We start from the raw sequence: 15,415 nt of genomic DNA on the forward strand, positions 1-15,415 counted from the left end.
CTCAAAATGTTAGAAGTCTGCCAACTATCAAACAAGCTAAATGGCCTCCTGTCCTTTGTAACTTTGTATGTTCTCGTGTCCAGACAATCTAAACAAAGCACAAAGAAGCTGAATACAAAACAACCCTAAAACCAACTTTTAAAAAAAAAATATTTTAAGACTGCAAATATTTGCTGCAGGGATAAATGGACAGAGTATAAATATATACACAATGTATGAGAAAAGTACACTGTGAAAGATCCTCCTTTCTGACAGCATGGCAAGGGGTTTCAACGTGAACTGTAACAATATGAATTCCCCCAATATCAGTGGCAAGAGCCTCACTTGGTTGATTCAGGTTGGCCAGGTACACTTATTAACCACCTCCTTGTTTACTGGCATCCCAACCCAGAAAACAACCAATGTTGCTACCAAATTTACCCAACTATAATCTTTCTGTGATTTATTGGAACATAAGATCTCTCTCTAACCACTGTATCTTCCTCTAAATACTCACTGTTCTTAACTATGAAGGTCTGTATAAAAGACAACCTCTGACCGCCTCAGGAACAGCTTTTATGGGAAGCGACAGATTCCAGGTGCAGCCAATTCAGTGATTTCCTTGTGAGAATTTGAAAAATGTGGCTTGCCTAAATGAGATAACCCTGCCCCTTGGTGATTCACCTGTGCTCCCAACACATGCTCTGCTACAGTATGGTAGAATTATGTGTAATATGACAAAATGTCAATACAGCTGATTTAAACGGTGGTTGGATTTAAGTTATTCACATGGGTATGAGATTACAAATGTTTTTGTTTCTGTTTACAAATGGAACACATGGAATTCATTCGCAACTGAGTGAATTAAGTAAAAACTCAGCATCAAAAGGGATTTATTTAATTACACTAAATATATATTGGGAAAGCCGAGCAATAATGAGTTGCTAAAGAAACAAATACTGTGTGGTCAACATGCGGAGACACACAGTGCAATGGTTCTCAGAACCCCACTGTTTTCCGGTTGAACCAGGGTTAATTATGCGATAAAACAGGTCAATTTGCTCTTGATTTAAGAACTATTAAAAGCACAAGGCTTCTCAGGCTGGAGACCTAGAGTAAACATTGTACAGAATTCCAACAGGCGTTAATTAAAACCTGATCATTTCTACAGAGAACCATTACATTTTCTGTATGGATGCTGATACACCCAAAAAAGGGCTCAGCCCTTACAGATCACAGGCTTTGAAATACAAGATCTTTGTGAGAGACAATGTCAGACTTTCATGACCTGGATGATTATTAAACAACAGATAGAATGTATTAAAATCCTACAATATTCTTGCTTGTAGTTTAGGCCTTGGCAAAGCCTCAGATGTTTTTTAACTATGAGAAAATACTAAAACATAATAAATGTTTATGGTTTTTTTTTTCGTTTTCTTCCCAACATTGTTATGTTTATAATAATGTCTGATATTAAATATATAAGCCTAATTTATACACTCATACAATTTATAAACTTTCAACATATTATGTGCGGCTTGCCACAAGTCACAACCTTTCTAAGCATCATTGACAGAGCATGGTCCAGAAAAACAAGATCATAACTCAACGAATGATCAATAATCAATTACAACAGGATCAATCACAGATTCAAAGCTAACCTAGTTTATCTCATCAGGGTCAAATAGATACAGTACATCTGAGCACAGTTCTAAGTTTCTAACCAGCAGAAATACTATGTCTATAACTGTATATTAAATGAGAAAACAGTGAAATGTAGAACGGTACCTATCAGAGGTTATTTATAGTCTGATTTTAAAAAATATGGATACATCATATTCAGTATTTCTTTTTCATCTTACCTCTAAAACTTACATCAACAGTCATTAAGCAATCTGGCCATATTAATTTTCAAAATTCAATTTTAATCAGTTTTGTGCACAAAAAGATCAGTTTTACAATCTGGATTTGTGTTAATATTGTCTGTAACAAAGTAAACTAATTTTATAATACTCTGTTGTTTGCAAATGTCAAAGTTACGCTCAGAGGGCCTGTGGTGAGATGGAGCCTATATAAATAACATATAAATGTGTATACAGTAACAAACCATTCCAATATCAAATGAATATTTTCATATGCAAACTCCCATAAATGCTCTCATTGATGGTCTAATGTACTCGTTTTGCTACAATGAGTACAAAGTACAAATATAGACAGATCTCCCTTGTCATAAATTGTTTATTCTCAATGTAAAAAAACATGAAAGTGAAAAATGAGTCAACAGTACTTCACAAAATGTATGTGTCATGTTTCTTTTCTTTATTGATTAGAGTGAATAAACACTATTCTGATAAATTTGCCTTTGAGCCAACAGCAGAGTATCCCATTAAAGAAGTGGATATTTTTAATTTATACAGAAGGAAGGGTTAATGTGCAATCTCTAACACATGATTAAAAATCACATCACACATGACTACTACCATTCACAACTTGACGTGGAGCTGCAAAAAATATTACACAATTACATGATTTTGAGTGACCATTTAAATTCTTAACACTTATTGTTGAAGGAAAGATGCAAGAATATAAATGGTTAATTCTGTCTTGTAATAAGTTATAAAACAATCTCATTATCATTGAAAGACAGAAAACAAATTAATTAAATAAATGCTTTTCTTATTGCTTTTACTGCTGGTCATTTTCATAAGCAAAAATGTTTCTTTTTAAATGTAATTTTCATCTGATTGTGGAATGGTTATAATCATGTAAGTTCCTGCTAAGCAAAATCTCAATAATAAGATAATAGTTATGCAACACCAAGTGAAAGGATTTTTTTCATTAGATACAATTAATCTTTCTTCATGGTATACACTGTTGAATGGAAAATATTTTAAACTCTCTTTTTCCCCAAACAGTTCTTACAGGACTCTTCAAGGAATTAACACCTCAATGGTTTATTTTAAAAGTAGCCTACAGATAATTACAGTACATTATATTTCCCAGTACTTGATATTAACTTGATTTACATTCCTACTACATTATTCACTTTTTAACACAATGCAAGCATTAGCTCTTTGAGGCTGAAACAATTTAACTCTGTTTACTGAGAAAAGAAAACAAATACTGACAAGAAAAAAAGATGCCATTATGCAACTTTTGTTTTACTCTCCATGATCTGGTTCAACAGCTGTACCAAAAGTTCCGCTCCTGCAAATCTCTAATCAACTCCAATTATTCCCAATATCTGCATGATTATCGTGTTTCTGCCCTTTTAATATTACAGACTTCATTAAGAACATTGCAAATGATCACAAATTAGAAATTTGTTAGCACACAGGTGTCAGACCAGGACACATTTCAACAACCCCAATCAATTGGAGAGAACAGAGCAAAAAAATCGAATGATATGGTAGTTCAAGCTCATAAATATTTTTTTTTTCTAAACCGTGGGAATTAGACCTTACCAGACTCGTAAGTTCTTATAACTGATTACATTCTGCAAATAAAAAGTAAACAAAAATAATTAACTAGATTGTTGGATCTATATTTTTTCTCATTACAATCCAGTTTGTCCTTCCTGTTATTTTCTGTCACTACTGCCATAACCACAAAATCTGAAGGTCTTAACATAACTTAACTAATTCTTGGCTTAGTTATGTATTTTAAGTGTAGTGACATGAATCATCATGAAAAAAGGCAGCACCAAACTCATGTCACTGACCTATCAATCTTACTGCATATCAATTCTTCTTTAACTGCACTGGTCACATCAGAAGATTCCAGCACCCCCATCATGCTCCTTGCAGAATGCTCTAGAACTGAGAAGTTCTAAAGATCTCATCCTCATGGCCAGGGGCAGTCCCTCAAGCACAGTAGCTCAAGCCAAAGAACCCTCATCATTCCAAAGTACATCTGTGCACATGAATTACACATGTATCTGGTTGAAGCCATACAACTGGCTTCTTTTAAGAAACAGTTGGATTAGACCTAAGAGCAATTAGATACTAACTGTGGAATGAATAGCCTTTCATTTGTAATCCTTCTTATTTATTGGGGGGTTTCTGATAAAGTGTGAAAGGGGTAAGACTGACAAGGATAATGAATTTTGTCTATTTGTTTGATTACTAAGAAATGCTCTACTAAAGGGGCATTAGTGAACCTCCCACACGTCTTCTGAATGTTTTATTTTGACACAAAAATAAAGTCTGTAATTTACCCATTCATGCATTCAGAAGCATTATTTTTATTTATTGTGCTAGAGTCAACACACGACTATAAACTATGAGATAGGAATTATGAAATTTAATATGAAGTGTTTGAAATTTGACATTAGGTAAATTGAATGCTTTATATTCAACCCAAATTGCTCATCAGAAAGGTATTTTAGGGTTTTTTAAGAATACTAGTTGAAACACATAGTAAAAGAAAATTAATGTTTTGGTAGAGTGTGAAGTATAGAATCTAAGGGAAATGCCAAATTTAATCTAAGTACAATCTGAATTAAAACTCAAGGAAATGCAAAAAGAAACAGAAATAATAAGGAGGTTTTAATTTTTATCTTACAGTTAAAATAAAGCCCTGAGACTGCAGTTGATGAAGTTCTGAAGCCAATTTTTATGACTCTCCAAATACATTGCTAATGTTGTGTAAAATCTGTTACAAGTAACTTATCTGTTGTAATAATGGGATCTCTTTGAAATAAATGACATATGCAGTGCCTTAATCCTTTACAACATATGAATTGTTCTGTTCGCCCTCAGTCAAATGACAGCCAAAACCTGTAAGATTATACATAAAGCCAGAAAACAGATCTATATATTGAGCAAGGTTTAAAAGAAATACTGGTCCTCAAACCCCAGTAATGACACATCAATAAAGGGGCAAATTGATACTGTTAATCATCTACATATAGCAGGTTAATATAATGGATTGCAAGACACAAAATCAGATAGATTTTAAATGAAAATTGAATTTTGTACAAATTTTTCTGAGAAGTTCTATTCTTTACCCTGAATCTTAAAAGACATAGATCAGAGAGATCAGAGGTGAGCATATCCATCTGGGACACTGACACTGACCTATAACTGTCATTTTTACCCATCTCAGATTTTAATGAAATACATAATCTTTCTATTTACTGGCAATTTGCAAATTTTGCAAAGACCACTGAAAAGACTGTTGATTAATGAGTGAGCACAAGGTCAAAGGTCGAGGTTTTGAGGCAATCCATTGACATTTGAACAGCTGTATCCTGATGGCGTCCTATATGGCTCAACTGTTAATGTTCAGGGGTTTGAGCCTAGGTCATGTCACTATTGGGAGTGTGCCCAGGATTCCAAGCAGTTCGCTTAATTGGATGAACACTGGCTCTCAGTATCACACATTTAGCCCTGCAGCCTCCTGGGATCGATGTTAGACCTCTGGTACAGGGCTGTGAAATCTGTGACTTGTTTGAAGAAGACTGTCACTGAGAGGTCTTATCAAGTGGGTTTGTTGTAGGAGTCTGCCTACCCTTTCATGGTCATCTTGTTTATGTGTGCGGGGGATTGTTCTGGTGTAACTGTGTTAGAAAATTATTTGATCAGTTACATTAATCAAATAAAATTCCATATTTATGGCATGCAATGAATGTCCTTTATTTTTGGCTTTTGACCCAGATGATGTCAAATCACGATCTTCAGTTTTAAAAATAACAAGGAAGCTGAATATTCTAATTAAAGAATAGAATTTTGTCAATTTTGTCAATAGCAAAAGTTTGCCTTTTGCTATTGTCAGGAAATTATACATTTGTAACAATACTTTTTTCTGTTTGGCTACCTAATGTTCCATTCTCTTGGTCAAGGAGAATATGTGTTTAGCTATCAGCTGGAACATCTTGATTGAAATATCTTCAGGCACTGAGATTCCTGGATGAGACGTACCACTGGACCTAACACAAACAAGGAAGAGTTGTTTCTCTGACTGCTAGTAATATGGTCATATTGGAGGTCTGAAATATTTGTGTGTTTAAATGACATATGCTTGTCATTTAAAGTACACAAGGTAATGTATTCATTTTCTCTGCTGATGTCAGCACAAGTGGGTGAACGACAATGGCTTCATTCAATGCATCTACTGTATATGTTTTGAATCAATTGTGAAAGATCCCATGCAAAAAGGATTGTACCTAAAGAAAATTCAAAGCACTTTAAATTTAAAGGCTTGATGTACTATAAAAAACTACAGATATGTCTCTGATAATCTCTGACAATCTCTTCAGATGAAGCCAATGTGTACATCTTAAACTATCAAAGGAACAGCTGAAAAAAAACTGTTCAAAATAAACACGTTAAACAAAATTTAGGTCCATATATTATCACATCATTTCTACATTGCAGGCATTTTTCTAATTTTCTTTCATAAACTGCGCTAAATGCATGTACGGCTCTTTAATCCTTTTGTATTCTTTTGCTACCTTCTCAACAGTATTATGAACTTATATTGCTGTTAAAATGTGAATTAGGCTTGGCAGAATGGCAAGGCTCTGTGCTATTGAAGCTTGGTGGAATTGGTTCCTAGCAATTATTACTTGTGGTCTGTAGGGGCTTTGCTCTATTGATGGGTTTCTTTGCTATTTTAGTGTGGGATGATTCAATCTTGTCAGATTGCAACAAGTAAGAAGTGAAAAAAGGGGCTTACAGATACCGAGACTCGATCAGAAAGGTGTGAAGCTTCTCGACAGCAGAAATTCAGCTGCAAATTAATAAACAGACATAATAGATGTGCCTGAGACATTTATTATGCCAACATTTCTATTTACTTTCCTTTATACTGTACTGTACATTTTGAATTCTAAATTAGTGTCACTGTGTTTTTATTAAACCATTTCCAATATACTGTATACTAATTGATAAAACCGGTGAAGATTTTAGGACATTTAGGACATAACTATTATTTAGTTATAAACATTACATATATATATATTAGTGTATGTATATTGAGAATTGCAGACATTGCCCACATCCTGGGTTTGAGTGCCACCTGGTTCCATATAAGTGCACTGGGTTCTTCCCACCTTGTAAACCAGAGGTGTATGACTAAATTAATAAAAGGTGGAATGCACGAGCACCTATTAAACCTTTGATAGAACTCAATGAACGAACAGTCATTAAATGCTGCAGAGACTGTCTTTAGTAATTTTACATTTCACTACTATCTGTTGATTAGGTCAACTGACTTAATGTCCTTGTTTTTTGATACATTTGTAAATTGTTAATGTAGTGTTAATCTATCTTTAGCCCAGTGCAAATCACAGATATTAATATTCACTGCCACACAGACCTTTGATTGATTAAATCTACTTTTAAGATGTAAATCACAATTTTCAGTAAACGTTTAACGTTATTGTCACAATATTTAAATTACTTAAATACACAAAAATGAAAACTGGATCTTGAATGCAACTGAGACAAATACTTATGTTGTGTAATCCTGTTTATCTGTCTTCTGCTACAGATAAACTCTGTAGTAGGGCAAAAACACTGAACTAGGCCAAAAGAAAAAGGTTTTCAGCACAAAACATAAACCTTTCCTTTAAAAAAAGAGTCACTTATGTTCCTCTGTGAGTCTAGTCAAAATTATTTGGATTATTGAACTATTTGGAGGTTAAAACATACAGTAAATATTTACAGTAGTCTTCTAGTAATACAGTATATGTGTGCTAGACCTGCTGTAGTAAGGATTGCAGATACAACAGACCTACCACTAGAGACTGTTAAGGGTTCAAACAGTTGCAAATAGTCACACTTAAGGTGTATTTGATAGGTATTATTTAATAAGATAAGTGGTGAAACATTCACCTATCAGGCCTCACAAGCCACCTTATTAAGAGGAAGGCCTATCATACTATGATTTTGATATACGTATTAGGTGCTATTTCATTCACTCTCTGCATATACTGAATGACTGATACTTGATCACCTAAGGAGGTATTCAACTAGGAGCTGAAACTTGAGCTGAAAGAGCTCTCAGCACTTTTCAGAAAACACAAATGTTTAATAGCCAAACTAAAAATTGCAGCATCCTAACTGGCACATCAAAAGGAGATGCTACATAGAACTACTGTATATAGGGACAATTACAGATACCACTGCAGTGGAAAGATAACATACTATAAGAATGTAGCTCAACAAAATTAGAGAATAAAACCATAAAAATGTCCCATGTACAGGGCCTTTTTCCTTTTAAAAAAGCTGACTTGATAGGCAATAAGACTAAAAATGAAGATGAATCGTGGACCATTATTGTCAATGATGTAGAGCTATTATGATATTTAAAGATAGACTTATTTGACAAACACAGTACACCAGAACTGAATCCTGTTAATATATTGCATAAACAGTCCCTAAAGCCTGACATGCTATAAACCAAAATTCTACCTTCTTTCCTAGAAGGATTTCTGTAAAATATTGTCAGCCTCTTAGGAGTGCAGCATGATTGACACCTTTGGTTACCAGCAGCTACAGTGCTGGGGATCAGAGCCTTTGAATAAATACACACCTCCATGCAGCAAATTATTGTGACAACTGAGAATCTCAATTCCTGAGCGTGGTGTTTCTGTTAATCAGTATTCCTTTATTATTTTAATTAAAATACACTAGTTAGTCAGAAAACATTTTTTTTTCTTCCAGGAAAATTATTTACTGCCATCCTTGTATTTTTCGTGTGGATTTTGGTAAACTGCCAGGTTCAATTTAGATCATAAAGCAATGAGATGTATTTGAATATAGTACACCTGGAATTTCATCAGGACCCACATCTAATGTTTAATTAGATCCCAGACAACTAAGGTAGCACTTGCATCATTCCTGCTCATATCCTAGGCTAAACCAAAACATTAACTAGCCCTCAGTCAAGTATCATGTTTCAAGCAGTGCAAAACAAAATGAGAAAAATATTTTAATGATATTTTGATCATTTTGAACAGTACTGATCAAATGGATTATATAGCACAAAAGAGTAACTGTTCTCCAGGCACCTGTTTTCACATTTTTATTCTTAGAAGGTCTTGGTGAGCAAGAGCCTATCCTGGAATGAACAGGAGGAAAGACGGAACCATACTTAGGCAGGACACTTCACAGGGTTCATCTACCGCTTTTCTCTCACAAATACAGAAGGGAATTTATAAACACTAGTTCACCTGGGCAGCATGTGTTTCTTTACTGTAGGAGGTAACCTGTTTAAACCCCCCTGGAGAAAACCCTGTTGACCTAGGGAGAACATGCAAACTCCACACAGAAGGCTCCCAGGGTGCTATGAGTCAATAGCACTAACTGCAAGGGACCACACCACCCAATTTCATATGTATATATTGCACTTGCATTACCTATTAATTGCACTTCTCACATCCATGATTTGGATTACTTGATTAAGCAATCAAATACCACCTTCTTGAATTGCAGTACAATTTTAAAAAGCAATACATTGGGGTTTGACTCCTGCTGTACCTCTGCTATGTAGGCAGGCTGCTGGCACATAACAACTAACACCCATCACCCAAATGGGTGCAGCACTTCAGTGGTAGGTGAAGTGGGTCCACATCTATACTACATGAAACACGCTTTGAGATTCTTCTGGATGAAAAGTGCATTACAGATTCAAGTAATAGTTATAAATAAACTATATTTCCCATGGAAGAATCACAGTTTCTACTCTTCCAAGTTCTTACAATTTTACAAAAAACATATTATTCATTAAGAAATAAAAATTAAAAAAGAAATAGATTGTTGGTTTAATTGAACTTCCTTAGAAGAGTACTTCTAAGAGTTAGTTGTCCAAGGGGTTTGTGACTTTCAATATCAAAGCAATCTCACCTTAATCTCCTGAAGTGTCACACAATATATGCACTTCAACTGTAGATTTCATAATTGTCACGATCGTTACTCCTCCTCTTAAGGGCGCTCCAGCCCTTCCTCGTTCTGTCCCATTCCCCCCACCTGTTTCTTATTCCAGCCCCTCTTTAGTTCCACCTTTAAAGCCAGACGCAGGCGATTGCTCGGGGCTTCTCATTGAATCCTGTTTCGTGAGAGCCCGGGGTCCTGCTGCGTCTGGCTCCGTTATGGTTTTAGTTTTCTGTTCCTGATTCCCCGACCCGGTTCTGGTTTTTAGTTATTTCGGATGGATACCCTGGTCTTGGACTTCGCCTCCCGTTTTGGATTTCCCTTTTTGGATTTATGCTTGGATTGTTTGCCCCGGACTCACTTCCCCTGGACACCTGCTCACCTCGGACACGCCCCCCTGTCTCCTGACCGACTCCTGCATATTATTTTTCCCTATTGTTTCTTCACCTTTCGGATCGCGTCGTCCACATATGGACCGGAAAGGACTGTTTCCTGACAATTACTGAATCAATCTCCATGCTAATAATGAGCAATACTATAACAATTCAATGATGCTCCCTAAACTCAGACAATGCAAGGTGATAACAGTATAATCACATTGCTATTTTTGTCAACCTTCTCACTAAGTAAAATTCAATTGCTGTAAAGCCTAGTTTGTTTCTTAATTAAAATGAAGGATTCAGCTAATTAGAAAATAGGATTAAGTACTTTATTAGACATGTTATTAATATTTTGTTTTCTGGTAATAAAGCAGCACCCATTTTACATTAGTGGAGATACAAAATCCTTGTTCCAAAATAAGCTTAAAGCTCCAGAGACATACTGGAATATTTAAAAACATTAGGTCTAAGTGGATAAAGAATATCTACTGTATAGTCTTATCAGGGATAAGCAACAAGCATCAAAACATGCTAATATACTTATGAAACATCTTGCAACTCACACTTACTGTATGTCATAATAACAGCTTTTCATTCTGTTTATGCAAAAGACAAGTCAGGCAATTAATATTCAAAGAACATAATAACTAGAGCTGGAAAGTATTTACCATTTTGGCACATGACAATGTGAGGATAGACATGAGAATAAGGCATTTGTAAAATCCTTTCAAGGTGAACTGGCATTTTCAAGAGCACTATATGCTGATCACAAAACAAGATAAGTTCTAATGTATTCATTTACCTTGCTTATGGGTTTTGAAGGAGGATTTTCCTATGGTTGTTGCCAAGTTATCATTCAAGCAATGATTTCTATTTTAATTAAACACAGTTGGCACTTGAAACCTGAAAACATAGTTTGTTGAAGAATTCCCTTTCTTGTTCTCACCAGGGTAAAAGGTGCAAATTAATCAATACAAAGTCTGACAGCTGATCTCCAACTTTAAACATTATCAGTCATGGTCATTAACCCTCCCTACAAGAAATGTAATGTTTGTTGTTTCATGCAGTTCCATCGGCAAACTAAACTTAAAGAAAGATAAAAAAGCAACAAATCAACACTAGTTTAATACAAATATCACTTTGAATTGTTAGATATATTGTGTTGGTTTTTTTCTGCTCTGCAATTTATATGTCTGGTAGAACTATTATGAATCGACCCTCAGTCTCATAGAGCAAAAAAGTCACCTAATTTGGAAGTAGGATTAAAAAAGGTTACTAATGCTCCCATTATCTTTATTGAACTCGAATTTAGGTCTGCTTCACAGCTGTGAGAGAATGCTCTAGGGACTCCTGCTGGTACTGTGTTGGAAAACATCCAGGATTCCCATCCAGTGTCCCTAAAATACAGTACATCTTACAAAATCTCACCAATGGTGGTGAGCATGGAACTGGCAGAAGTAGCAGGATATTGAATTGACATTAGAAAACCAGCAAACAAGGGACACCAAAAGGTGATGTATGGGCAGTAACAATCCAGCATTTTGTTATTGTCTATTGCTAGTCGTTGCGCCGTTGTTAGAAGACAAACTCCAGATGTGATACAGAAAGACTTTGAAGATACTGTACATTGAAACATTGAAGATACACATGCACTGACTTTATATATAAAGTATATGAACACACTGCTTTTTCCAAATGTTTTTTTTATAAATGTAGTCCCCCTTATCACAAAAGGTGTTTCAAAAATAATTAATTTAAATGTAAAATTAATATAATTCTTCCTTTTGAGGAAGCTATAGTATGAACTCAATTTTCCCAATTGCAGCACATTACACAGTACCATGATTTCTGCAGCCAAAGGGCTAATTCATTCACTGTTAATTGGCTTCTGCTAGATCTAGCATAAAATACACCAACTTGGCAACACTAATTTAGACTAGTAGTATTCCAAGCTATTTGAGCAGAATATTTCTGGTAGTCTGAATCAAACAATTGACTGCACAACAAATTGCAATCAAAGCCCATTATAATTTATTTTCAGTCTTCAAATCATCATCACAACTGCCACCAAAAATAAGTTTATTGATTCAATAGGTTGTAAATAATATTGTAAATTGTTAATAACATGACACAATGGTGGATCTCCATAGTAATTTCAAATTTAACTAATTTATAGTACTTTACAATAAAACAATGCTTAATATTGAGTAGGTTTTGTAAATTTCTTCCAACCAACATCAGAAAGCTACTTACTTCTGCTAAAGGTCACGGTAATGCAGAGGCTATCCGAGAACCATACTGTAAGACAAGGTGGGATACACCGTGGATAGAATGCCAGTACTTACAGGCTCACACTCAAATGCCCCTAGGAACAATTCAGGGATGCCAGTTAATTTAACCAGCAAGTCTTTGCAAAATGGGAAGAAACACAAGTGTCCATAGACTCATATTGACATAGGAATAGCATGCAAACTTCACATAGAATGTGCTCCAGTCCGGAAGCACACATCTATCCCAACGACACCACCAAGCTGCCTACATTAAATTCAACTGGCTTTATAATATAGTGTTACTGTGATGCTGACAAGCTTGCGCGTGGTTCGTTGCAGTTTGCACCTGTCTGTTCACTGATAGTCCAAATGGACTGACAGTCCATTTGATGAAAAACCTGATTGTTTTCTTCACAATCTATTAGATTTATCCGTAGCGCTAAAAAGTAAGAAGAGAACATTATCTTCTGCATAATTTCCTACTACAGTGCTCTTATTATTTAGTTATTTTTACTGTTCTTATTTGTACTTTTAACGTTTTCAATGCTTTACTAACAAGGGGCAAAGACGTAGGTTTTACCTTTAAAAACACAGAGAAACCTTTGAGCCTTGAGATTTCAAGGACTAGTGTGGATTTTTTTAAATGAATGCATATCAGACTAATCTTACGTTTCATTATAAATAAGTGGAAAGCTACTGTATTCCACTGTTCACTTTTAGTTGTTGTGCGTTGGATATACTGTACTTGACAGCTTAATGTAAAAATCAGTTGCACCTGTAAAGAAAATAGTTACTTTCCGAAATATGGAATACATGTACGGCCCACAGTTACTGTGGAAGACACGTGAATTTGTTTTCAGCGAGGACAAGTGAAGCTCGAAGATGACGCCTGAGTATTTCTGCATCACCTATGATCAACTGCAGCTCTATATGAAAAGCACCTGCTAGGTTGTAAAAGCCCTGCAATCGATGCGTATTTGCTAATTCGCTATCAAATACATGGTATTTGTATTCAGTTGTATTTTCAAAGTTTACGTCAAAAAAGAAAAGATGGACCCTCTGCTTTTACACCCTCTTGTTCCTATCAAGTGGTCTGACTGAACAGTAGATTTAAATTACTGAAGTGCAGCTAAAGATTAGGTCTCTAACTGAAGACCGATATTTTTATATTAAAACAATAAAGTCGTGCTTACATAACTGATAAGACACAATCTTATTGCGCTAATTCATAGACACTCCGATAAACAAGTAAATATTATAATGTTGATATAAATTCTGCACATGGTAAAATATTATTATTTCAATGAGAAAAAGCCAATCCAAGGAATGGATCATAAAAACAAAATGTATGTGCAAGATTTTTACTGGATATTTTACAGTATATTTTAAAGACAACTTTTAATCAGAATAATTCCACATGTTTAAGTATTAAATCAAAGAAAAGCTAAAAAAATTAACCCACTGGGGGGAAAAACACTGAGGAACACAACTGGATATAAAACTGTAATATGCAACAACCAACAACCCACCATTGTGATGATAATAATAGAACAATTAAGTCGTGCAAAACCTGTAAAGATTCATTACTTCTACGATACTAAAGACTTTACGGTAAATTTAAATATTTTCGAAATGTATACGACAATATGTCAGTGCTGGCTATTTTACATAATAACATACCATGTTACCTAAACATTAATGTTAATACATCCCGTAGACGGCAGACAAGTGCAACAAAAGGGGTACATCTCTTTTTCCCCTGGAAACCGTCGAAGCAACCTGTCAATCAGGCTAGCACGTTTGCTCTGTAAATTACAATCTGCGTTTAAAAACAAGATGTGATACAGTTACAGGAGGTGACTAAGGTACAGTATAAGCACACCGTAACTAATGTCAGAGCAAATGTAGTATAGAACATCCATATTAAATGGTAAACCACCTATTTTGAACCCTTTGGTAGAAAACAGTGGAGTCGAGAGATCCATTCAAAGTTTCTACACAAATAACCCCAGAGCACCTATTTATGGTTTACAGGGTGAAGTAGTTTCTTTTTAGAAGACACTGCAATACTTGTATGGTTCCAGTACTACCGTGTCCACTGTGCTAGAGAATCAGATGTACTGTACAGTACTGTACGAAAGAACTTAACGTTTGCGTCTGTCAGTTACTCGAGGTATTCTTATCCAATCTTCAGATCTCTGGTGTAATATAAATATCGCTTCTACAGTCTGGGTGTGCATTAAAACAAATACATCCACGTTGTTTCAAACGCAACTACCCAAATCAAAACAGAACAATTCCCCGATGAGCAAAAAGATACTGTACATGAATACAGGACAACAGAGTGCTATACACTACCTCCGTTTTTAACTCCAGAAGTACAAAGGGTGGTGAAAAGCACAATGTATTGAGAACGTGTTACATGAATAATTGCTGTACAAATCTAGCTTGAGTAAAGTTTAAAGGAGGAAATTATTTTGGGATAGAATACCACAAATACAACATAACAACTGTAATCAAACCATACCTGTAACTCCAAACTGTATCCCTGGTATAAATGGGTAGGAAACACCGTTAGCTGATGCTGCACTTGGAGTGACACAGTATAATCCATTGACTACCTCAGCAGACTGCTTGTTGCTAATGCAAGACACTTCTACAGCTGCCTGCAGTACTCTAGTAACATCGCAGTGAGCTCTCCGCCCCGCTCCTACCTCATTGGTTCTTTGGTTGTAGTAGTAGTACTACAGAGTGCCGCAACCAAACTGTCAATTTCGCATCAGTCAATTGCACCGAACGATTGGCTAGTTTGTCGTTTATTGCAAGGCGAACTCCTAGTTCTACACAAGAGAGGTTCAGTAGCGATAAGGGCCCACGAGAAACCCAGCTCTTAATATGAAAGTCAGGT

At 35.4% G+C, this 15,415-nt stretch overlaps 1 protein-coding gene across 4 annotated transcripts in view; it reads right to left on the bottom strand.

Moving 5' to 3' along the window:
• zmat4b (zinc finger, matrin-type 4b) overlaps positions 1-15,206 on the bottom strand; it is a 127,365-nt gene extending 112,159 nt beyond the window's left edge. The window contains exon 1 of one of the 4 annotated variants that reach the window (XR_015935303.1): positions 15,035-15,204. Coding sequence is in view for 2 of the 4 variants with exons in the window: in XM_088624483.1 (XP_088480609.1) it covers positions 15,035-15,121 (87 nt within the window). In the remaining 2 variants the exon portion in view is untranslated. Of the gene's footprint in view, positions 1-15,034 lie in introns of all 4 variants that reach the window. The other 3 variants (XM_088624483.1, XM_088624481.1, XM_088624482.1) reach the window with 3 other exon arrangements.
• Positions 15,207-15,415: the final 209 nt, after the last annotated feature.

Source organism: Lepisosteus platostomus, chromosome 3, assembly GCF_059453375.1.
Source record: "Lepisosteus platostomus isolate fLepPlt1 chromosome 3, fLepPlt1.hap1, whole genome shotgun sequence".
NCBI lineage: Eukaryota > Metazoa > Chordata > Actinopteri > Semionotiformes > Lepisosteidae > Lepisosteus > Lepisosteus platostomus.